At 38.7% G+C, this 26,854-nt stretch overlaps 1 protein-coding gene across 2 annotated transcripts in view; it reads right to left on the minus strand.

Moving 5' to 3' along the window:
• EFCAB7 (EF-hand calcium binding domain 7) overlaps positions 1 to 26,854 on the minus strand; it is an 88,229-nt gene that overhangs the window by 1,407 nt on the left and 59,968 nt on the right. The window contains exons 11-14 of one of the 2 annotated variants that reach the window (XM_033915976.1): positions 23,971 to 24,119; positions 22,295 to 22,504; positions 8,655 to 8,762; positions 1,481 to 2,902 (exon numbers count right to left, since the gene is read on the minus strand). In XM_033915976.1, coding sequence (XP_033771867.1) covers positions 2,828 to 2,902; positions 8,655 to 8,762; positions 22,295 to 22,504; positions 23,971 to 24,119 — 542 coding nt within the window. In that variant the 3' untranslated portion in view covers positions 1,481 to 2,827. Of the gene's footprint in view, positions 1 to 1,480; positions 2,903 to 8,654; positions 8,763 to 22,294; positions 22,505 to 23,970; positions 24,120 to 26,854 lie in introns of those variants that run through there. The other variant, XM_033915975.1, reaches the window with a different exon arrangement.

The raw sequence follows: 26,854 nt of genomic DNA on the forward strand, positions 1-26,854 counted from the left end.
ATGCACATAGATCTCAAGCATATTCATTGGAGAAATCCTGAAAACCCGACTGGATTGCGGCCCTCAAGGAGGGACTTTGAGACCCCTGCTCTAATGGCACTAACATATGGACACAAGTGATTTTTGACTTATCCTGGTACCACAGCTATTCAGTTCATTTAAAGGGACATGAAACAAAAATGCACTCATTCATCATATTTGGCCATTCATTTTCAAACTATCATACACATTTACAGAGTGGTTTCAATATATGTGAGCCCTAGGAATGAAAAAAGAATTTAGCAAAATTGATAACATCTCTATGTTATCTTTAGAAATTGCTACATAATGATATATTTTTTACAGAAATATATATTTTATCTGTAGAATAATTCAAACCCATGCTGCTCTTAGTGACCCTGGGCAAGTCACTTAATCCCCCCATTGCCCCAATTACATTAGATAGATTGTGAGCCCATTGGGATAGACAGGAAAAAAATGCTTGAGTATCTGAATAAATTCATGTAAACCGTTCTGAGCTATCCAGGAAGAATAGTATTGAAAATTGAAAAAATAATAAATAGTATGAAATAAAAAGGTTGTATTGATGACCTATTAGTCATTTTTTCCCTAACCATCTTTCACTTGGAGCCCCTGAAGAACATGTTCTTCCTGTCATGTTACACAATAAAAATGTACCAACATTTCAAGATATTAATAATTACAGCTGCCATACCAATATTACGTTATAGATAAGAAATTCACCTCACACTGAAAATACAACCACTGCTTTGTTTTGAGCAAGCTACTTTTTTAAAGTAACTTTCTTTCAAAGGTTTGTTAAATTCAACAGTTTTCAATATGGTAATGTATACATTGTATAATAATTATCCTCCTGTGTTGCACAGTGTATCTTGTGTAATAAGAATTATCTAAGCACTGGCACCAGCAAGCGCTGTAAATGTTATTGCACAGCTGACATTTGCATGCCTAGTATACTATTACAGCAGAAAAAGTTAAGACAGTGCAAAGGTCATTAACTGGTAAAAATAGCTTGCCTGTACTGCTTGCTGCTCTCTCAAACAAGATGAAATAAATCAAACTTTTTTTTCATAACATAAAACTGAAGCAGATAGTTGGGCCCAGTTCTTTTGAATTTTTTCCTCTCACATGCTGAATAATTTTCTAATGTGTAGTGCAACATATTGGGAAGATTCTCCATGAATCAGCAAGTTGCATGTAAAATTCTAATGGTGCCATTTATCTTTTTAATTCCCATGGTGCATGAAACTCCTCTTGTATGAGGAAAGGCTAAAGAGGTTAGGGCTCTTCAGCTTGGAAAAGAGATGGCTGAGGGGAGAAATGATTGAGGTTTACAAAATCCTGAGTGGTGTAGAATGGCTAAGAGTGAATCAATATTTTACTCTCAAAAATTACAAAGATTAGGGGGCACTCAATGAAATTACATGTAAATACCTTTAAAACAAATAGTTAAGCTCTGGAATTCACAGCTGGAGGATGTGGTAACAGTGGTTAGCGTAGATGGGTATAAAAAGTTCCTGGAGGAAAAGTCCATAGTCTGCTATTGAGACAGACATGAGGGAAGTCATTGCTTGCCATGGGATCTTGCTACCATTTGAGTTTCTAACAGGTACTTGTGACCTGGATTGGCCACTTTGGAAACAGGATATCGGGCTAGATGGACCACTGGTCTGACCCAGCATGGCTATTCTTATGTTCCTTAGTGATGGTGTTCTACTGTTTGCATTCTTCTCTACTGCTGCTGCCAGATTTGCCTGCATATGTTTGTCCATTTATGACCGGAATTTTTATTTAGATACAACTAAACAGAAACTGTGCAAATAATAACAGATACATCAATACTCAAAAGATCTTACTCCTCTTCATAGATGTTGGTTCATTAAAAAAAATATCTCCTATCTTTAAGATTAATACACCAAAACAGTATTTGCACAGTTTACCTTAAACTCCCCAACTTTCAGTAAGACTCTTTAAATACTGAATTCTAGACCAAAATATTAAATCAAATAGTAGTAAACTTAAAAATAAGTTTCCCAAATTATTTAAAATCATACATTTGTATAATATGAGGGCGTTTCAAAAAGTAACAACAAATTGAATATTTTATCTATATAAGGTAGTGGCGGAATAGAAATCTCTAATGTAATGTAATAATTCAATTAGAGATGCAAACTATATGTCATTTTTCTATATAACCACCCTCCTTTTTAACTCACTTCTCAAACCATTGCACCAACTTCTTTATTCCACTGGGAAAAAAAGTTTTTGGTTGTGCTTACAGTAGGAATGCACTGCTTCTTTGACCTCATCATTGCTTCCAAATCTTTGTCCTCTCAAAGTGTCCATCAAGGGTCCACATGATAATCAGAGGGAGCAATTTCAGGGCTGTATGGAGATGCTGTAAAATCTGAAATCTCAATCTCTGAATGGTGTAAAGAGTTGCAGTGACTGTGTGAGGGTGTGTGTTATCATGAAAGAGAAGAATGCCTTTAGACAAAAATCCTCTGCAATGGCTCTGCATGCTATTGAATCTAGTCAAAGGTTTTAGAAAATTTCTTCCTTGTTTAGAACTTTGTTTAAATTGCAAGTTACTTCTATGAGAATAATTTGAAATTCAATTTTTTTCCCTATATTTTATAGCTTTTTTTTTTTTTCTTTTCAGCTCTGCCTCCTTTCCTGTTTGTATAGCTTCAGAATAATAATAATGAATCATAAGTGGTTTACAAAGTCTTCAAATAATAAAATACAATTTGAATCATTAAGTTTCAGCAGCTAGAAAAAAAACATTAACTTGTTTCAAGTAATGTTAAGCAGTGATATTTTGCATACAGTTATAGATCCATTCTTGGTGCTCATTCAAAGGCATCACATGTTGACAAATCTGTAGATAAAAATAAATAAATGTATATGTAATTAATTAAAATTACCCTTTGCTTTATAAGTATCAACCATGTTGTTGTACTGTATAGTATAAAAAAGCAAGATGTAGTTTAGAGCAGTAGTCTCAAACCTGTCCTGGGAGATCGCCAGCCAGCCAAATTTTCAGGATATCTCTAATGAATATGCATGAGACAGATTTGCATATTCTGGAAGTGACAGGCATATTCATTAGGGATATTCTGAAAACCCAAATAGCTGGTCCTGCATACAAATTTGTGACACAATACAGGTCATGTATTGTACAGTCTATCCCTTTGGTTTAAATTAGACAGACTGTATGGAAAAAAAGGGATTAGGCTCTTACTGTGCTAATATCTTTTCCAGTAGATAGGTGTGATGCTGGACAAGCGGCTTATCTCCCCATGGCCACGAGCCATCTGCAGAAGGAATCCATTCTGGAATTTTTTTGTATCCTTCCTACTTCACTGAGAGCTCTACTGCCACCTACAATTAGTACCCAAGTATGCAAGAGCTCTTCTGAAATAAGGAGAAGTAGGGAAATTGGAAACTATCCCAACTATTAAGTCTGTTTTGCTCAAACCAAGTAATACCAGAACTATGAATAATGAAACAAACCAACAAATATGCCAGCAGAAGCATAAGAGGAGCTCAAATAAGACCCCCAAATATACCAGAATAAATCACTCTGCATGGCCCCAAAAGGCTGACTGACCTCCAAGGAACAGACTTGGAAAAGAACATTCTTAATGAAACAGTAGGCAGGCACAGGAAATAAATGACTGGGCGGGGGTCCAGAATGACATACCTATCTACTAGAAAAGATATTAGCAAGGTAAGAACCTAATCTCTTTTTCCAGTGCAATAGGTATGTCATTCTGGCCAAGTGGGACATACAAAAGCAGTCTCAGAAATCTAGGGTGGGATGACTGCACTAGCATGTAGCACGGAAGACCCGAACACAGAGTCTTTCCTTGCTGCCACATCCACTCTGTAGAACTTAGCAAAAGTATGAAGAGCTGACCACGTTGCCACCTTACAAAACTCTGCTGGAGATATTGCCCTAGTTTCTACCTGTGAAGAGACACTTCTGGTCAAATGTGCCTTCATGGAAACAGGGTACTGTTTCCCACAAACAATGTATGCTAATGAAATGGCTCTTTGAATCTACCTGGAAATTATGGCCTTGGAAGCTGGTGCACCTCGCTTAACTGGATTAGTCAGCAGAAAAAGATGGTCAGAGAGCCTGAACTCATTGGTGACCTCCAGATATCAAAGAACTCCTCTCACATCCAACTTCTTTAAAATCCGATCTTGTTTCTTGGAACCTGTGGATTAGAATGCTGGTAGATGAACTTCCTGATTGACATGAAATGGCAAAACCACTTTCGGCAGAAAAGAAGGAATGGTACGCAAAGAGACTCCAGTGTCAGAGATTTTAAGGAAAGGCTCCTTACAAGAAAGAGTCTGGAGTTCTGAGACTCGTCTCACAAAAGTCACGGCTACTAAAAAAGCTGTCTTGAGCGTCAGGTCCCTCAGCGATGCCTCCTTCAGTGACTCAAACAGAGCTTGGCTGAGATCTCACAGAACGTTAAAATTCCATGAAGGGAATGGAACCTTGACTGGAGGTCAGATGCGTAGTGTACCCTTCACAAATCTGGCTATGTCAGGATGCGACACCAGCATAGATTTGCGGTCTGAAACAGGAGAGCCCAGCAACCTGGACATGAAAGGAAGCCATGGTCAGACACTTGTCAGGGCCAGCTTGGAGAAAAGCCAACATCATAGAAATCGAAGCCGAAAAGGTTTCTACCTTTTCTTGGGCGCACCACAAATAGTCTGCCACACCTTAGCATAGACCAAGACCATTGTCGGCTTCTTAGATTTAAGGAGAGTGGCAATAAACACTTCCAAGTACCCTTTACGCATTAATGCTGTGCGTTCAAGAGTCATGCCATAAGAGTAAAGCATGCCTGGCAAAGAAGATTCGTAGGTACCTGTAACCTGAAACTGGAGCCGGTCTGAAGATGCACCAGGTCCGTGTACCACAGTCTGCTTGGCCAGTCCGGAGCTACAAGAATGACTCTTCCCTGATGACTTGCAATCTTTTGAAGGATCTGGCCAATCATGGGTCACAGGGGAAAAACTTACAAAAGTATGCCCCTTGGCCACGGCTGGACCAGAGCATCTAGAACCTCACTTCTGGGCTCATATGTTCAACTGAAGAACCTGTCCACCTTTTTGTTCTTTGCTTTAGCCATCAGGTCGATTTACGGTCGACCCCAGCAGGGAACAATGGTCTGAAATGCTGTCTCTGAAAGCGCCCATTCTCCAGGATCCAAGGTCTGTCTACTGAGGAAGTTGGCTTGGACACTGTCCACTCCTACTACATGCACTTCCAACAGAGTCTGCAGATGACATTCCGCCCAGGCGAAGAGTAGGTGGGTCTCCACTCTGAAGGGCACTCTTGGTGCCCCCTGCCAATTTACATAGGCCACTGATATAACATTGTCCAAGAAGATCCAGACTGCCTGACATCCTAGAGTCTTCTGAAGCTTCACTAGTGCCAGCTGAATGGCTCGAAGTTCTAGTCAGTTGATCGATTACTTCCTGAGTGGGTAACAAATGCTCCTGAATCGATTGACAGTTGCAGTGAGCTACCAAGTCAAGGAGACTGACATCCATCATTATAACTATCCAAGAAGAGATCTGAAGGGGTAAGCCCTTGGAAAAGGACTGTGGGCAAAGCCAGCAATCCATGTTGGCCCTGGCCTCCAGGGTCCAAGGTAAAGAAATCTGTAAAAAGTCTGTCTGTGGAGACCAATGCATAAGCAATGCGTTCTGGAGAAGATGCATGAGCCCTTGCCCAAGGAGCCACAAGGAACCCAGGACTTAAAGACAGACGCAGATAGAGATAGCTTGGCTAGGAGGCATATTATCTGAGAGGAAAGCTTCTGTCTGCATACTTCTGGAAGACAGACTGCCATGTGGAACAAAACACCCAAGTACTTCAGAGATTGCATCAGAGACAAATGACTCTTTCTGTAATTCACAATCCAACGGAGACTCTCCAGGACTGTGATCATCTGATCTATTGTGTGCTGATCCTCAGAACATGAGGCGGCTCGAATCAGCAAGCCGTCCAGGTAGGGATGCATCTGCAGCCCCATCCTTCGCAGGTGGGCTGCCACTACTACCATCATTTTAGTGAAAGTGCGAGTTGTCATCAGGCCAAAAGGCAAGGCTGAGAACTGGTAGTGCTGTTCTAAGGCATGAAACTTCAGGAACTTTCTGTGGTCTGGAAAAATGGGAATATGCAAATAGACCTCTGTCAGATCCTGGAGAGATTGCCACTATGACAGATTGAACCATCTCCATGCGAAAATGTGGAACCTGGAGCACTGCATTTACGTAAGGTCTAGAATGGGTCTCCAATCGTTGGAGCCTTTCTTTGGCACGATAAAGTATATGGAGTATCTGCCTGAGCCTGAGTCTTCCGGAAGCACAGGCTCTATGGCCTGAATATCTAAAAGCCTGCTCACTGTGTCTTGCACCCAGACTACTTTTCTGGGCATCCCACTGGAAAGTCCACAAACCAATCTGTCAGAGGCCAGGCACATTCCAGCTTGTAGCCATACTGCATGATGTCCAGAACCCAGTGGTCTGAGGAAATCTGAACCCAGGAATGAAGAAATTTTGAGAGTTGGCCTCTTATCTTGAGAGGGACTGCCCCAGACCTGGCGTCATTGCGACTTCTTGGTAGAGGAAACAGCCTGGGGTGCTGTAGACTGGTTGTGCTTGGATTCACATCTCTGTCTAAAACTGGGAGAATCTCTGGGAAGTGGAGCTGGAATATTGCCACAAAATTAAAGCATCCTGAGCCTCAAGAGACTCTGGGTATGCTGTCAGGCAAGGACTTGGGACGATGATCTATCACACATGACATCAGATTGTCCAGACCTTTTCCAAATAACAGCTGCCCCTTAAAAGACTGAATGCACACTCCACTCATAAGAGAGGAGGAAGTAGATGGAACTGGCTGAGAGTTCAAATTCAGCTCATGCAAGGACTCAGAAATGAGATCTAGGAGAGCAGAGGGCTTAAAGAGTCACAGGACTGAAGGATCATCTCCAGGATCCAAAGCCAAAAGAGGATTCAAAGCGCCAGATTTCAGACTCGCGTCCTCCGATGTGTGAGGTGTATCCTGGGACAATAAAGGGAACAGTAAGAGACTTGTCATCTATGTCCCCATCCAACACATCTTCTAAGTCCTGGGCAGTAGTAAACTGCGAGGGCCAAACCCTCATGTGCAAGGTCAGATGCACAGACCGCTTTTGCCTGGGAAAAATGGCTCTCCTGAAAGACTTTTCACATTAAATTCACAAACTCAGAAGAAAAGGCTATACCAAGCAGTATAGAGTCACCCAAGAATGATTGTAATTTGCGTCTCCTTGGCTCTGCTGCTTCTGTGCCTTTTCACGCAGGATGGTCACTGTTTCCAGGGCCAGAAAAGAAAACCACACGACCCACCCGAGAGCACAAAGGAGAAGCTAAGGTGGATGCTCCCGCCTCTTCATTTCAAGTGGCATGGCATGTGGCACAAGAATGCGTCTGAGGTGCACAATTTGCGCATTGCTGGAATGGATTAGTAGTGAAAGAGCCCAAGGACTCTATCTCAATTATTGATTTGAGCTAAATAAAGCCAATTTTAAATTCCAAACACTTCTCGTATATACATATAAAGCATAACATTGAGAAAGTATAAATAGATCCTGTTACCAAAATCCTTATCCAAGCTCTCATCACCTCTCGCTCAGATTACTGCAATTTGCTTCTGTCATGTCTAACGCTCAACAATCTCTCTCCCCTTCAACCCATTCAAAATTCTGCTGCAAGACTCATATTCCAAAAGAGCCGCCATATTCACATTACCCCTCTCCTCAAGTCACTTCATTGGCTCCCCGTCCATTGCTGAATACAGTACAAACTCCTCTTACTGACCTACAAGTGCATTTTTTCTGCAGCCCCTCAATATCTTCCCACTTATCTCCCCCTATTATGCTCCCTCATGTGAACTCCATCCAATAAGTCCCTCCTATCCATGCCCTTCTCCTCCACTGCCAACTTCAGAGTTCATCCTGTCTATCTTGCTGTGCCATATGCCTGGAACAGACCGCTCGAATCGTTAAATCAGGCTCCATCTCTAGCATTATTCAAATCCAAGCTAAAAGCCCACATTTTGGAGGCTGCTTTCAACTCCCAGCTCCCACTCATCATAAGATACATATGACCATCCTATTTTTCTCTCTTCTAGAAACTCCTTAATCCATACATGTTCTGTCTGTCCATCCAAATTAGATTGTAAACTCTTCTGAGCAAGGACCATCTATTACTTGTTAAATGTACAGTGCTGCATATGTCTTTCAGCGCTATAGTAATGATCAATAGTAGTAGTAGTAATGTGTAAATTAATATGAATTAAAGCACAGTTGTAATAGAGCCCTAAATCTAATTTTTATCACGTTATAAAAGCTACAGATATGATTTCCATGAGAAAAGCAAAGCTATTAAAGGTAGGCCCTTTTAACAGTGAAGTACTTTCGGAGGGTCCTGAATTATGGGGAGAAAATGTAATAAAGACTGCTTATCTTTACATGATTTTGCCACAAAAACATGAGAACTTTTGGTTTTGACCACAGGTTTGGAAATTAGGAAATAAAAAAATATATTATTACCATCTGGGATTTTGGTGGCACTTCCACTGCGAATGTGTTGAGTCCCCTGTTACTAACACAGTTTTTACTTTGTTCATTGTTGACATGAATAATCACCTTATTTGTAGACTAAAAGAAAAGAAAGAAATATCAGCAAACACTGTGCATTAATTGCTAGTATTTTTAAACCAATTATGTTAAAGATTTGAAATTCTACTTTGCACTTAAAACAAATTACACTGGTATAGAAGATTCAACATGGACTGAGTAAGAAATACATTTGGCAGAAATATAAGGCAACTTAATCTCACTTGCATTACAAAACATTCATGGGGGTTTAACCCAATAATAATGCTGAGTAGTGTTGTGTGGGTGACTGAGAAGTACTAGGGTACTGTGTAGACCTTTGGTCTCCAAAGCACGACCCTCAAGAGTCCTTTATCGAGGCCCTAAAACAGTTAACTGAAATACTCTTCAAATCCTTTAAATCCTTTAATTTCAATCTTGCCCACTTGATATAGAATTGCAAACAATCTCTTAAGTGTGTTACTTAGGTGTTGCATTTATGGAATTTGCTACTGTTGACAATCCAGAATAAAGCGAGTTTTTTAAAAATATATCCTTTAAGTGTGTAGAATCAATATTAGTATTAATTGTTAATGTTTAATACCCAGCCTAAATAAGCAGGTCAAGGTGGTTTACAAAATTAGCAGCATATATAAGCTTTTAAGTCTTTTTGTGACCCTCGGAGCTTTTTCGTTATCACATTGCTGTCCTTTACATAAAAAAGACTGGAGACTACTGGTGTAGACAGTACTCACAAGCACCAGGGGGGAATAACAGCCATCATGCAAAAGGGATATTTACTGCCTGGCTCAAAAGTGGACTTATATTTGGATCCAACTATAAGACTTTCCTGCAATGCCTGGGAAAGAGGAGAGAGGGAAGGAATTATGGAGAAACCTAAGGTCTTGTAGGTTTGGCCATTTCTTGAAAATTGTTTTATTTGTTCTTTGGGCAACTAACCCACTATGGGCTTTGATGGAAAAGTGGACCATAGTTATAGAAATTTTCAATAAACATAGTGCATCTTTGCACCAATCAACATTTCAAATAAATTATTACCTATCATATCAGATAATATGCCAGATAAAAATACTCCTTTCTTGTACAATCAATTGCTTTCATTCAGCCTCAATAGGGTGGCTTCCCAACCCTCTATAATAGAGACATAGACATAGAGAAGATCCTCCTGTGGCCCGGGGGGGGGGGGTGTGTGCTAAAGCTTATGTCACATCCCCCCTCATTTGCCGCATGGCACATGGAACATGGATGCTTGCCTAACAGACAGCTGTCGCAAACAGGGCATGAATCCAAGGTATTCTGCCCTGAGGAGTCCATCTGACGTGTTTTCTTTCGAAAACAAAGTGTTTTGAGGCACATAAAAGCTTTTAATTCAAATTGGGGAAATCCAAGATGGTCACCGCAGGAGTGATTTTAACTCTAAAACAGCTGGGAAACAAACACCGAAAAAAAAAAAAAAATGACAAGTTTAGATTTTGAGGGTATGGGGAACACAGAACTAACCTCCAAACCACCCAAAACTTGAATCTGGAGATCCCCTCCAAAATCGATCTCACAGGCTGTCAAGCCTGTTATTCACTGTGCCATGCTGTGTGCTGGGAACTGCAAGATGGAAGCTGAAGCAGCTTACATGGAGATCCTCTGTCTCAACAAGCCTTGGACCCTGGACTACCGGTATCTTCTGTTTCTCAGGCTCAACGCACCAGCTGTAGACCTCCACCTCACCCATAAATACTGTGCATGCAAACAGATGGAGGAACACAGTCAGCCCCGATTCTGGATACACCACCACAGAGCCTTGTAGCCTGCACTCTAACTCACTAGTGGATGAACCTGGGGTGAGAAATACTCCCAAGGGAACGGTCCCTGATCCCCGGTTGTGAATGCAGGCTGTCCAGGTGGGTGCACTGCAAAGTAGTCAATCCCCTGGAAGCAGACTTAGCCAGTAAAGTCTGTGATCTCCCGCAGCCAGAGCTGTCCCCACGGGTAACCTTTGCAGCACAAAATCACAAAGCCACAAAAATACTGAAGTTAAAGAAAACCATGAGCAGAAAAGACTACCTCCTACTGTCTTGCCTGACAACTGGAAGTCAGAGGGCAGTCATGAGCTAAGAGGTGGAGGATCAAAAATATGTAAATGAAGCTTTCTACAAGAGATCTTGTGAGATGGGATTGACTACCCATTTGTTCAGGAATAATATGGGATTGTACAAGAATGCCCTTCAGTCCCCTTCTATGCTACAGACCCAAGCTCCAGTGCATTTTCAATTTGTGTGCTGGCATATCCAGCAATCTCCTCCCAACAGTCTAAAACAGTGGTTCCCAACCCTGTCCTGGAGGACCACCAGCCAGTCAGGTTTTCAAGATAGCCCTAATAAACATGCATGAAAGAGATTTGCATGTAATGAAGATGATAGGAAGGCAGATCTGCCCCATGCATATTCATTAGAGCTATCCCGAAAACCCGACTGGCTAGTGGTACTCCAAGACAGGGTTGGGGACCACTGGTCTAAAACATTCACACAAAACCACCATATAGTCCATATGTCATTTCTCCTGTGGACCAAACCCATCACATCCCGATTCTTATATTGTTCGGGCGGGTAGGACAGGATTAACCTTTTGGTAGGCTCTAGGCAATGGATTCCCCTCACCCCTCAAACATACACACACTTTTCTTTCTTAAAGCATCTGATTTACCAGTTCAAAAACCTGCCTTGGGAGCTGCTCCGTTAGCACATCTAAGACAGCCCCCCCTCCTAAACATTTTGACCCTGGGCATGCGCCTATTTCACCATTGACTTAATTCTGCTCTGCCAGTGGGATTTGTTCTCCAGATCTTCAGTTTGTCAATTTTTGACCACAGCCCCTCGAGTTGCTGTAGTTCTTTCACTGCCTATGTTCGCTACTCCTCAAGTCCCTTGATCCTTCTTCCCATTTCTGAAATGCTTCATTTGAGCTCTGTCATTGCTTCTTTAGCTATATTCTCTCTCATCTCTGCCTTGGTGCAGATCTCCTTTTTTTCACCTTTGTGGCTTCTTCTGACACCGATCTGGAGACTTCCACACTCAGCTCCACTATTGCGCCATGTGGTGTCTTGCTTTTTCACTACTACAGAGGTGATTTAAAGATCACTGGCCATTTACTCAATCTTACCAACTCAGCTGGGAGATTTCAACTTTATTCAAGCAAGCAGGCAGCTACTTTGGAACAATTATTTCTTGCCCTCTCAGAGTTATCCATTTAGGCTTCCATCTCCCTTTGCTAACACCACTTTTTGAACGGGTTATACATTTTTAAATAAATAAAACTGAAGCTACAAATCCAGCAGGAACAGGCAGAGGTTCAGCATAATCCTCTACTCAAAAACATTGTTGAAGTTTCTCTAGAGCGCTGCTATTCCTTATTCTCTTCTCTCTACCCCACTACCTAGCTAAACTAACCTGCAGTTTATAATTGCTACTGCTAGAAAGACTTAGCAAGGTTATAAGAGGAATCCAAGATGCTTAACCATCTGTTTCAAGGTTCAACTGTCTCTTAAAAATATTCCCCAGAACAGTACATGAACACACTGCATCATGAGGGGATGAAACAACACATTTCTTGTGCTGTAAAAAAGTGAAATCCTTTGTACAACAGGCTTTCAGCTCAGAATGAGTGAGTTCAGGACATTTTATTTTTGATATTTGTTTTGCCCTGTTTGTTTTTTAATGTATTATTTTTATGCTTTTATCTTGTACATCACCAAGAACAAAATTTTTAGAATTTTCAAAATATTAATTTAGTTATTAAATAAATAAATAGGTAAGGGTTATTTATATCTTCAGATTTACTAAGACTTTAAGTAATATACTGTGAAACTAACAGTAGATTTGAAACATACACTTGATTTCTGCTACAACTGGAGAAAGAGTATGAAAGCCCAATATTAGTATACTTTTCATTCTAGCACCTTTTATAAAAATGGCCAAATTGTATCATCTGTCTTTGAGAACAGAAGAAAATAAAGCAAATCTAAGAGTCCATCAAGACCAGCATCTTGTCTCTCCCAGAGGCCTATGCAGACCACCTCCTTACAGTTCATTCTCAGAGGTCAAAACTAGCATCTGAGGTCTATTTGGCTATATTCTTTATGGACTGTTCCTCTATCAATATGTACAAACTGCTTTTAAGCTCAGCTATGCTATATGTCTTTGACTGCATCTTCTAGCAAACATTTTCACAGCTGGATGATTGACTGAAAAATTACTATCTACATTTCAAGTTGCTAGTATTTTCTTCTTTAGGGCCTGAGATTCCCTTTAATGGACCATTAAGATAGGGATAGAAGGTAAAATAATTATTTAATTTTTTTTTTTTTTTTTTTTTTCTGTTTTAAATCTTTATTCATTTTTTTGTGTTACAACAAGTGTTACAAATAAACTCAATAGAAACTTAAATACACACTTGACTAACTCATATATTAATATCAAGTATAACATTAATATAATAATCCCCTGTCCCACCCTCCTTCCCAAACAATAATACATAAATCAATTTTATTGTATATTTTTTTTTAAATATTAATTTAGTATGTAATAATCAAAATTGAAAAACCCACCCCATTTCCCTCTTTACAATTATCTTATCATGGGAAAAATTCATTAGAGAAATCATGTTAACGGTCTTTAGATGTTTCCAGTGTTATTTATAGGAAAAATTATCCTTCATTACAAAAATCGGTTAATGGTCCCCATATTTTTTTAAATTTATTCATGTATCCTTTGTGTGTTGCAATAGCAAGTTCCATTTTGTATATGTGGCATACCGAATTCCACCAGAACATATAGTTCAATCTATCATGTTGTTTCCAATTGAATGTAATTTGTTGTATTGCAATTCCAGTTAAAATAAATAAAAGTTTGTTATTACTGGATGAAATTTGGCTTTTTGCTCTCATAGTTGTTCCAAATAATATAGTATCATATGTCAAGGCTACTGGATTTTCTAACATTCTGTTAATTTGGGGCCAAATTGATTTCCAGAATGATAGGATAAATGGACAAAAGAATAAAAGATGATCTAATGTCCCAATTTCAATATGACAGTGCCAGCATCTATTAGATCTTGAACTATCTATTTTTTGTAAACGAGTAGGGGTCCAAAAAGCTCTATGAAGAAGAAAAAACCAAGTTTGTCTCATAGATGCTGACACCGTACATTTTAGCCTCCAAGACCAAAGTCGTGGCCATTGAGATGCACTAATTTGGTGTTTTATCTCAATGCTCCAAATGTCTCTAAGACCATTTTTTGGTTTTTTATTTATATATCCAGATATTAATTTATACCACTGTGCGGCTTTGTGACCTATTGAGTCCATCTGGAAACATAAGAATTCCAAACTATGATATTTAGCGAGATCTTTCCATTCAGGGAACCCTTTCTGAATAGATTGCTTCAATTGCAACCATTTAAAATATTGTGTTTTATTGAGACCAAATTTTTGTTGCAATTGTGAAAACTCCAGCAATTTATCATTTTTAATTACATCATCCAGAGTGCGGATGCCTGCTATCATCCAATGTTTCCAGATGACTTTAAAACCGCCAATTTTGATCTTGGGGTTTAGCCATATAGTTTGGTTGGTTGATTTACTAATTGGAATTTGAGTAAGATTACTTATGTATTTTAGAGTTTTCCAGGTATCCATAAATATTTTATGATCTTTGTATAACCTTGGCATCTTGATACTAATTACATGATTAAGACGTAATGGAAACATAAGCCTCCATTCTAGCCAAAACCAGTCTGGAATATTATCTGTGGGTTCTGGGAGGATCCAATACATACCATGACGTAAGATATAGGCTTGATGATACCTATAGAAATTGGGAAAATTTACCCCTCCCTCCTTAATTGGTTTTTGTAATGACGCTAGAGCAATTCTTGGTTTTTTATTAAGCCATATAAATTTTGTCAAAGTCCTATTTATTTTTGTATAAAACGTATCTTGAAAGAAAACTGGTATCATCCCCATTTGGTAACATACTACCGGTAAAATCATCATTTTTACAGTTTGTACTCTTCCCCACCAAGATAAATGCAAAGGATTCCATTGCTCACACATTTCTATTACTTTTTGTAATAAGCATTTTTCATTAATTTTCATTGTTTCATCTACTGTTTTTGTTATCAAAATTCCAAGGTATTTGATATATTCTTCCTTCCAAACAAAAGGGAATGTATCAAATAAACCTTTTGTACAATGTATATTTAGTGGAAGAATTTCTGATTTATTCCAATTAATTTTATATCCTGAAAAATTTCCAAATTTCTCAATCAATTCAAGTAGATGTGGAATGGTGGATTCTGGATTCTTCAGATATAATAATAAATCATCTGCGTAAGCAGATATTTTATATTCTTTATCTGAATGAGGTATACCCTGTATCTCCTTAGCTTGTTGGATAGCTAATATTAAGGGTTCTAAAACAATATCAAACAGCAAAGGGGATAAGGGACATCCTTGTCTAACTCCTCTCTGTAGATTAAATTTTTCTGAAAACGTATTATTAATATATAGTCTAGCAGAAGGGGAGCTATACATTGTTTGTATCATTTGTATAAATCCAGGACCTATACCAAACCATTCCATTGCTTGATACATAAAAGGCCATTCTACTCTATCAAAGGCCTTTTCTGCATCTAATGAAATTGCAAAAGTAGGTTCGTTAATTTTCTTTGTTAAATATAACATATGGAATGTTAATCTGGTATTGTGAGATGAATGTCTTTGAGCAACGAATCCTGTTTGATGCATACCTATTATATGGGGGAGAGCTTTAGCTAATCTTAGCGCAAGTATTTTTGCTAATAATTTTCCATCTACATTTATTAAAGATATTGGTCTATAGTTTGATACCAAAGTGGGATCTTTATTGGACTTTGGCAAAACAATAGTCAAAGATTCTGCTATAGTGCCTTTAATACAACCTTTATTGAGTTGATATTGATAAAGATTTAATAAATAGGGTAATAAAAAGTTTTGAAATGTTTTATAAAATTCCACTGTATATCCATCACCACCTGGAGCGGATCCAACTCTAAGGGACTTCAAAGCTGTTCCTAATTCTTTTAGTGATATTGGTTCTTCCAAACTTCGTTTTATATGTTCAGGAATTTTTGGACCCTCTAACATTTTTAAAAATTCAAAACCATCTTTTTCTTTATTTAGATAATTTTCGGAAGAATAAAGAGATTTATAGAATTTTAAGAATTGTTTTAAAATAGGTTCAATTTGTGTATATGTATTTCCATTTTCATCTTTTATTGCTATTACTTTTGTTTTTCTTTTTTTCGCTTTAAGATAGTTTGCCAATATTCTTCCTGATTTGTTTGAATTACCATAGTACAATGTTTGTTGAGAAAATAAATCTTTCCTAATCATCTTAGATGAGATTTCATTATATTTACCTTTTAATTTTAATAATTCTTGTTGAATAGAATATTCCCATTTTTCTATAAGTTTTGATTCTAAATTTTTAATCTCTTTTTCTAATATTAAAAATTGTTTTTTAATTTGTTTTTTTAGAAAAGCCGAATAGGAAATTATTTGTCCTCTAATTGTTGCCTTAAAGGCATCCCATAAAGTTTCTCTGTTAATATCATCATTATCATTTATTTGAAAAAATTCTTTCATTTTTATTAGAAGATTTTCACAAAAATTTTTGTCAACCAACATTGTACTATCCATTTTCCAAATTGGTCTATTATTATTTTGATTTGTAGTTTTAATTTTGATCCATACTCCACCATGGTCAGATAGAATAATTGGATCAATGGTTGCTTGTGTCACTTGATGTGCAAGATGTTTTGAAGTAAAGATATAATCGATTCTTGAAAAAGAATTGTGAACATGAGAACAGAAAGAAAATTCCCGACCATCAAAATGAAGTATTCTCCATATATCTATTAAATCACAAGATTGAATCAAATTATCTAGTCCCATAGATTTCATAACTCTACCTGGGTTTTTATCTAATAAAGGATCCATTACAGCATTGAAGTCCCCTGCTACTATAAGATTTGAAGTAGCCAGTGGTGTGATCAGTTGTTGAAGAGTTTTAAAGAATTCATTTTGGTTCGAATTAGGGGCATATATATTGATTAACGTCATGGTAGTATTTCCCATATTCATTTCCACCATTATCCATCTTCCATGAATATCTGAAGCTTTTAGTTTAAATGAAGCAGAGCATTTTTTGTTAATTAAAATAGCAACACCTGCCTTTTTCCCTATAGCTGGTGAGAAAAAACACTGTTTGACCCAGCCTCCTTCTAGTTTTTTAGATTCTATATGTGAGAGGTGGGTCTCTTGTATAAGGCATATATCAGCATCTTGCCTTTTTAAAAATAATAGTGCTTTTTTCCTTTTTATCATATGATTTAGACCGTTAACATTTAAAGACATAATTTTAATATCCATTTATTTTTAAATTTTCAGGTATTAAATTATGTATATTTTCCCAATGTTTTAAGTATTTCATTTCTCTTTTTTCCTTTATTCCCATGAATTCCTTATATATTTCCCTTTTATACCCTCCCATCCCTCTTATCCCTCCCTTCCCCCCCTTATTAATTACGAAAACTTGGATACGCAGGTTGAGGTTAGATTTAGATAACTCCCACAAGCTATTAACAATTATCTAAAGTACTACCATTTTTTTTTTCTCTATTTTTGTATATTTTCTTTTATTATTAATTATAAGAATAAGTAAAAAGTTTTTCATTCTTATGTATTGAAAGATTATTTTCTGTATTTGTATATCTTTAAATACATAAGAATGATTATATTAAATCAATTATATCTAAGAACATTTCAATTATTATTCGTTTCTTTTAGGTGGTATATTATTTTACTTTAAAAAGCTTTCCAATTTAGCCTCTTTCCTTAGAACTGCAACAAGAGTTTATAGCACAGGAATCCACTCATCTCTTATATTCATTATTTTCTTATGATTCAGGAGAGAGTTATCAATTAAGAGGAGCTAACATTCCCATCAGTGTTCTTGTAAGTTCTGTCTCAATAGCATCATTTATGATTTTAAAGTATCTGAGGCCTGTGTAGATAAGAGTGAAGTCCTGTGCCAAAAACCCTCCTTTTATCTCCCATTGAGGATTCCCAGGTTGAATTATTGTGGATACTAAATTTAATTTAATAAATAAAAGAATGTAAAATTTGCGTTTCAGACTTATTCTTTTCATATATTTCGTATTTGAAATGCATTTTAATGTATCTGAAACGCAAAATTAAACCTGAAGTACCACCTTCAACCGGAAATACAACAATCCAATCACTACATCTTTTTTTTTTTTTTTTTTCCTTTCAATCTTCTTTGTGATTGAAGGATGATTTTCTTTCTCACTATTACTCCGCTTTCAAGATTTCGGATTCAATCAGTACATTTTTAAGTTTGTTGAAGAAACTTTCTTCGTCATCATTTGAGTTCGGAGATGTGTTTCAAATCATTTACGTTCCTGCCATTAAGTTTATTCTATTTATTCTGAGTAGAATTTTTATATTTTTCAGTTTTCTTGTTTTCTATGGAGAATGTTACAAGTTGTTTAAGTCTTTAATTTGATCCTTGTGTGTTCTTTTTCCATTGCTTTCCGTTTTGATCTGTCTTTTAACCGTCAATAAACTTTAGTATGAATCCATTAATTATTTTTAGATTGTCATAGGTTGTTCCAGTTGATTTATAAATTCCTGTAGTTTTTTTGGATCTGTAAAGTTTTGCGTTTTGTTAGCAACGGTAACCTTCATAATTGCCGGGTACAGGAGCCCAAATCTAGCTCCTAGAGATCTTAGTTGTGGTCTCATATCTAAGAATTGTTTTCTTCTTGTTGCTGTTTCTTTTGCAAAGTCTGGGACAATGTATATTTTTGAATCTTGGCATTTAAGATTTTTGATTTCCTTGGCTAATTGGCATATTTCAATTGCTTGTTGGTGTCTTAAAAGTTTGAAAATTAAAGTTCTTGGACCTGTTTGAGTGTTATTTCTTTGTGTTGGAATCCTATGAGCTCTTTCAATTTCCAGTTCCGTTTTAAATTTCAATGGTAGTATTTTAGGTAGAAATTTTTCAAGAAATGCAATCGGATCATTCTTTTCCACTCCTTCAGGTAATCCGATTATTCTTAAATTATTCCGTCTTTCCCGATTTCGGCTGTCTTCAAGATTTTTTTTTATCTCTGTTATTTCTTTCCATATGATTTTGCTGTGATTCATGTCTGTATTTAATTGTTCTGTAATATCTTCTAATGTTGAAATTCTATTCTCTGTAATGTCCACTCTTTTAGTTAGGATTGCAGCATCTTCCATTGCTTTTTGTAGTTTTTTGTTACTATCTAAGACAATTTCTTTTATTTGTCTTAGTTCTTCCATAACATCCAGATTTTTTTCTGTTGGTAATGGGATTTTAGAGGGTGTACCTGGCTCAGGTTTCGACCTCTTATTGCTTCCTGATGTTCCAGCTCCTAAGTCAGCTTTATTTTGTTTAGTTGAAGTCATATTTCAATATATATTTTAGTTTTTTTTTTTAAAATATTTGGTAGTAATTCTTTTTAATATATTTTTTTTTTATATTTGCTTATAAGGAGCTATTCGTTTATCCAACCTTTCATCCAAGCCACGCCCCTTTTATTCAGTATTCTTAAGGCAACTGTAAGTTATTTGTTTTTAGGCTCTATTGCAGACTCGTTGTTGGCACCTAGCCTGAAAAAATTTGTAGCCTTCTTTTCTAGCTCTCCTCTTACAAGCCCAATCGCAGCTTTTATCGAGGAGAGCAATATTCCATCCAATATATTACTTCAATCTTTCAATGTGCATGTATTTGTATTTCAGTGTCTCTCAACTGCCTCAATGTCACTTTTCTTCAGGTCAAAGAAATTACCAATCCTTTTATTTGACCTTCCTCAGAGCCCAAAAACCTATAGTCTCTTATATCTGAATCTCTTGAATTACAGCATGAGAGATTAACATTTATATTGATCTTTCATAGTTTATTTTTGAAGTTAGCAGCAAGGAAATAGTTAAAAATAAAAACCGTTGCCAAGTAGCTTTCACTGCAGATCTCTCCTCATTTCCAGCAGAGGACAGCTATTTCAAGTAGCCCATTACCTGAATTAAGCAGGCATCAGGCATTTCAAAAAACTTATCCTTGTCAGTAGGTAGCTCACCGGCCGACCCAGACCTTGTAAAAGTTTCTTTTTTTTCCGATCCAAGATGGCCGCGGTCGTGGTGCAACGAGCAACTGCCTGCTAACCCCCACCTTCGGGAAATCTTTCCTCTTGCTCTCTGCCAGAGAGCTTTGATCGTGCTAAAGAGGGAAGGAAAGCCTCACTGGCCTCACGGCGTCCCGGACCAGCCCACCCTGGCAACGTTTAAAATTAAATCTTGTTGTCTCTGCCTGGGGGACCCGATCTTGCCGCTTCTGCCAGCGGGGACCCAATCTTGCCGCGTTTGTCAGCGGGACCCGATCTTGCAGCCTTTGCCAGCGGGGACCCGATCTTACCGGCTTTGTCAGCGGGGATCTGATCTTGTCGTCTCTGCTTGGGAGACCCGATTTGCTGTCTTTGCCGTTGAGACGGATTCAGCCCTCCACACCTCGTTTTTCAGAAAACAATGAAAACGGCACTTTTTTTTTCCGATTTTCCCCTTCAATTGACTCTCCCACCTAAACAAAGAGGTAAACTCCAATTTATATACTTTTAAGAACGTTTTTTGTAGTTTTTTTTTTTTGAAATTAAGCTTGTTTATACAGGAGCTCTTTCTTCATCCAACCGTCATCGTTCGCGTCCAAGCCACGCCTTTAATTATTTAATTTTTTTATTCCATCTTTTGGACTGTACTCTGTGTTGGTGATGTATAGCTATGTTTACATTGCAAACATTTTCTGATAAGGACAGTAGGGATGTATTAGAAAATAAGAGTTGCCATACTGGGAGAAGCAGAAGGTCCAACAAGCCCAGTATCCTGTTTCCAACAGTGGTCACCCAGATCACAAGTACCTGGGCAAGATCCCAAACAGTAAAACAGATTTTATGCTGCTTATCCTAGGAATAAGCAGTGGATTTTCTGAAGTCAATCTTAATAATGGCTTATGGACTTCTTTTAGGAAATTATCCAAACCTTTTTTAAACCCTGGCAAGCCAACTGCTTTCATCACATTCGCTGGCAATGAATTCCAGAGTTTAATTACACATTGAGTGAAGAAATATTTTCTTCAATTTGTTTTAAAATCTACTTAGTTGCCTCATTGCATGCCCCCTAGTTCCATTTTTGGAAAGAGTAAACAAGCAATTCACATCTACCTGTTTCACTCCACTCAGTATTTTACAGGCCCCTATCATATCTCCCTAAGCTGTCTCTTCTCCAGGCTGAAGATCCCTAGCTGAAGATCCCTAGCTTTAATGGCTGGGAGGGTGTAGATGGGCTGGAGTAAGTCTTAACAGAGATTTCGGCAGTTGGAACCCAAGCACAGTACCGGGTAAAGCTTTGGATTCTCGCCCAGAAATAGCTAAGAAGAAAAAAATAAAAATAAAAATAATAATTTAAATTGAATCAGATTGGGCAGACTGGATGGACCATTCGGGTCTTTATCTGCCGTCATCTACTATGTAGCTGCTTTAGCCTTTCCTCTAGCCCAGTGGTCTCAAACTCAAACCCTTTGCGGGGCCACATTTTGGATTTGTAGGTACTTGGAGGGCCTCAGAAAAAATAGTTAATGTCTTATTAAAGAAATGACAATTTTGCATGAGGTAAAACTCTTTATAGTTTATAAATCTTTCCTTTTGGCTAAGTCTTAATAATAATATTGTCATTTATAGCTATGGAGACATATGATCAAGAAACTGTTTTATTTTACTTTTGTGATTATGATAAAAATAAAGAGGGCCTCAAAATAGTCCCTGGCGGGCCACATTTGGCCCCCGGGCCGCGAGTTTGAGACCACTGCTCTAGCCCCTTTATCATTTTTGTTGTCCTTCTCTGAACCTTTTCTAATTCTGCTATATATTTTTTGAGATGCAGCGACCATAATTGCACACAGTGTTCGAGGTGCCATGGAGCAATACAAAGGCATTATAACATTTTCATCTTTGTTTTCCATTCCTTTCCTGATAATTCCTAACATTCTATTTGTTTTTTTAGCCACCACTGCACAATGAGCTGAGGGTTCAACATATCAACAATGACACCTAGATCTGTTTCCTGGGTGGTGACACTTAGGGTTCCTTTTACAAAGTGAAAAACTACCGCCTGCTCAAAAGGAGGCGGTAGCAGCTAGCACGTGCGGCATTTTAACGCGCGCTATTCCGCTTGTTAAGGCCATAATGCACCTTTGTAACAGGAACCCTTAATGTGGAACCTTGCGTTATGTGGCAATAGTTCGTGCTCCTCTTTCCCACATGCTTTGTGATGCAGAGTTCCACTCAGGGTCACCATTCAGGAAATAGATCTAAGTGTCACTGTTGATATGTTGACAATCATACTGGCATCAAAATCATTTTTGAAAAGTGAAAAATTAATAAAAATATAATACCTTATTTTCAACAACAGATGTGATTCGTGTATCACTCTTGTATGTATGGATAATCACATCTTCATAACCATCCATTACTTTGGCTTCACCTTTCAGAATGACTGATTTGCAAATAGCCTTTTCGAGTTGACCGCTTCCTGCCTCCAGACTGGCAGCTTTAATTCGGGGTTTGCATTTTTCAGCATAAATATCAATAATGAAAGGGCATGCCTATTGTGAGAGAGAAATAAGGTGAATTGACAGAAGCTATAAAGGCTAATGCTGCAAGAATGTCTTTGATTTTATAAAGGGTTCTTGTAACTCTTTAGATTAATAGTTCTTGCAAAAGAAATTCTGATTGAAGTTAGCAATTCATGCCCTTCCTGAGACACTAAAAACATACAAATCATTGCTTCCCTTTTCATGACTAAGGTGGTAATTTTAAAAACTGGTGCCTTATTTTAGGTAATTCAGTATAAGAACCAGAAGCTGAATGGAAAATTATCCAAATCCCCAAAAAGCAAGTCAGTTAATCAATTATCTCAAGACAATGGAAGTAAGAGTGATAAAAAAACAGAGAAAAAGACATCGGTGAAACCTTGATAATAGAGATTGTATCAAAAGCTTTAACAAGAACATCACTGGTCAAAAAGGCTCCATTAACACCACATGTGCACACATCCAGAAAACCAGTCTCTAATTAACTGACAATTTAAAATTATTAACCCCTCCTTTTACAAACGCGTAATGCAGGTTTTAGTGCCGGCAGCAGGGGTAACTGCTCAGATGCTCATAGGAATACTATGAGCGTCAGAGCAGTTACCAACGCTGCCGGCGCTAAAACCCGTGCTACGCGTCCATAAAAGGAGGGGTAAAATGTTTATGTGGAAATAATAGCTGAAAAAAGTGCAAAAAAAAAAAGTACTTTGTTTCACACAAGGCAGAGCACTCTTGACTCCCAAAGTATAAGAATATACTAGCAGTAAAAATGAATTTTCTTAGCGTCTCCAAGAACGCTCAAAGCATAATGCTGAATTCCTGACAGGGGCCCGGTTTCACTCACAATGCCTCAGGGGAACCACAGAAAACAAAAGACTGCAAACAGTTTTGCCAGTAAAACACTATCCTCATTATTGCTATGTACATGTATATGCATTCACATATACAAGGAACACGGAAGGATTAGGAAACCACGCCAGATGCTGCTCTTGGGAAAGTGTAAAGTCGGTTATGTCCTGAACCAAGAAACGTTGTCTTGGAAGGTGGCTTTATTTGGATTGAGTCTCCATTTTCTAACTTAATCTGAGTTTTGTTCACAATATTTTTTTCAATAGACTTGGCAATAGTCACTTTTGACAAAAGTTTTTAATGCTGATGTGGGCGGTGGTGGTTGAGCTTATATGTGCTCACCAGTGACCTGAGGCTTTTTCTTTTGTCTACAGTGACAGCTTGGCATGATAGTGGAGTGCTTTATATTTTGTGTAATTTGTATTCACATATATACATACATGAGTAGAATACTGGTATTTAAGTGCACATTTGTTACCTAAATTTAGGCAGCTTCTTGTAGAATTATCTCCTTTGTGCCTACAAGAAAACTTAGTAAACAGGACACAATATGCTTCTAAAACACTCTTTCAGTATAAGCACATGCAGCAAGTAAATATAAAACAAATTTTATTGTAACACTGATATACCTCTGTCATTTCCAATGCTCTGTTGTAACCCATCGATTCCAAGGTCACCCATAAGTCATCAGGATCCCCTTCACGATCATTTGCTTCCATGAGATTTAAGTCAATAAATCCTTGCTTTGTTAGTTCATTTTTCTTTGTCTCAAAATTTTCTGTTTATTAAAAAAAGTCCACACATGCATATATTGAATACACGATGGCACGCACATTATTGGTCCAATAGTCAAAAAAGTACTTAATTATGGGGCTTAGTGCACCCTTAAACCCATTTCTCGCATGGCCATATAAAGGCCTTAAAAAAAATTTGTATCATTTATAGAATTTGCTAATGTTACCACTCTCTACTGAGCAGGGTTGTTTTAATGCACAGTGCATAATGCATATGTCTAGCAGTGCTATAAAAATGATAAGTAGTAGTAGTATTAACCTTTTCCTATCGTAATACATTTTACGTTACGCTGGTTCCAATCGTAATTATTTTAGCAAAGTTTTGTATTATTCACCGTTATCGTTTACGGCCAGTGTTCCCTCTAAGCGGGCGGGTGTTGTGAGCAAACTTTTTTCACTGTGAGCTAAAAATATCGGGCGCCAGCAAGTTATGAGCCAAATAAATATGTTGCTTTCTACCACAGAACTTCCTTACGTTTGTATGGAATCTATCCCCTTTCAACTTTAGAGAGTGCCCTCTCGTTCTCCCTGCCTTAGCTACTAAGTCTATTCCCTTCAGTACCTTGAATGTTTCTATCATGTCCCCTCTCAATCTCCTCTGCTCAAGGGAGAAGAGGCCCAGTTTCTCTAATCTTTCGCTGTACGGCAACTCCTCCAGCCCCTTAACCATTTTAGTTGCTCTTCTCTGGATCCTTTCGAGTAGTACCGTGTCCTTCTTAAAGTACCAGTGCTGGACGCAGTACTCCAGGTGAGGGCGTACCATGGCCCGGTACAGCAGCATGATAACCTTCTCTGTCTCTTCAGTCCAGCATCTGCCCCTTCCATTCACTGTCTGTCTTTCCCTGCCATCTCTCCTCCTGCCCCCCCCCACCCCCCAATTTGGTCTAGCATCCATCATCTTCCTTCTGTTCCCCTCATGGTCTGGCATCTCTATCCTTCCCTCCCCCCTGTGGTTTTTAGCATATCTCTCTTCTCATTTCCTCCACTCAGATCTGATCATTCTCTGCTCTCTCTTCCCTTTTCTTCTCTGGTCTTCCTTCTCTATTTTCTGCCTCCATCTAAATTAAATTCTTTCTTACTATTTAGTCCCGTTTCCCTCTTTTCACTGTGTCTACACACAGCTTGTCACCCCTTTCCCTCACCCCTCCATTATCTTACTATTTTCTTCCCCCTTTATTTATCTCCTCCTTCCATCCAGTATGTGTTCTTTCCCACTTCCATTCAGCATCTGCTCTCCCTTCTCAACTGACATCCATCTGCCTTCTGCTCTCTCTCCCTTCTTCTCACTTCCATCATCTGTCCCCTTCTCTCTCTCTCTCATCTCCTCCATTCCATCATCTGCCCCTTCTCTCTCTCTCTCCCCCCCCCAACTTCCATCATCTGCCCCCCTTCCCCTCACCTTTGTGGGTCACTTTCTTTCCCCTGAGGGTGGCTCATGTCACAGGGGAAGCTTTGGCCGAGCAGAACCGCTTGATTGACAGTGGAACTTACTTGATTGATGTCGATGCTGGGGCCCGTTGCCGTTTGAAGGAAAAAAAAAAAAGGTGGATAAAAGGAACCTGTAAAGGCGAGAGGAAGGGAAACCTCCAGGACAACTGCTTTTTGCCCTCCTTCAGCGGCCCAAGAGTTCAGACCAGCAGCGGCAGCTCTGTATGCTTTTAACTTCGGCACAGAGCTGCCTCTAATCAATAGTTTAGCGCGGTTTCATGAGGCAGCCTCGGGGCCTTTGATAGCCGGCCCGCTTCGATGATGCGATGTGGGCCGGCCTAGCAAAGGCCCCGAGGCTGCCTTATGAAACCGCGCTAAACTATTGATTAGGGGCAGCTCTGTGCTGAAGTTAAAAGCATACACAGCTGCCGCTGCTGGTCTGGAGGTGCGGAGACAAGGCAGGAGGCAAACGCAGTGGAAGGCAGGAGTCCCGGCGAAGGCAGGAGTCCCGGCACAGCGACTGCAACAGGAAGTTGCAAGTCAGCTGACGCCGGCCTTTCGTTGCGGCGGGGACCGAATCCTTCGCGGACCGGCAAGATTTTGTTTGCGGACCGGCGGTTGAAGAACTGTGCTCTACACTGTGTGCGCTGTGACGAGAAACTTGTGCGCTGCGAGGTAATATTTTGTGCGCGTGCGCACGTCAGCGCAGCTTAGCGGGAACACTGTTTACGGCTATTGCAAACATAATGTAAATAAGTCATAAGTCTGTAAATTCAAATATTTTGTGTTCCTGGCTCTTTATTAGTCCATACAGACTGTTTATCCACTGCCTATGTCATTTTTGGAATGTCCCGTCTTCCGGGACACATGATAGGAAAAGGTTAATAGTAAGTAGTAACTTACCCCCTTAAAAACAAAACCATTAAAAAAAAACCCAAACCTGTGCTTAGGGTATGCAGATGGCAAAACTAACATAGGATGCTAAAGCATGGCCTACATTAGGCCATTTTTGTTGCTTTAGGCAGGTGTTAGCGCCTAATGCTGTAGGAGCATAGGCACTGCCCAAGTAGCAAATGACAGATATAGCTACAGTCTCCTGCAATACAGCAAAGGTAATACTGTGGAGCAGAACTTCTTATCTTTGTCTGTCTACTTCAGAGAAGAAAGGCTTGCTGTGTGGCCAAGGATATATTGTCTTGTACTCTATTACAGAGATCAGCATGACCTGGCCACTTTATCTGAGTCCTGGGACTTTCCTGAATTCCAAGTTTATCTCTAAGGGTCAGGATAT

This window comes from Geotrypetes seraphini, chromosome 12 (assembly GCF_902459505.1).
Source record: "Geotrypetes seraphini chromosome 12, aGeoSer1.1, whole genome shotgun sequence".
Classification (NCBI taxonomy): Eukaryota; Metazoa; Chordata; class Amphibia; order Gymnophiona; family Dermophiidae; genus Geotrypetes; species Geotrypetes seraphini.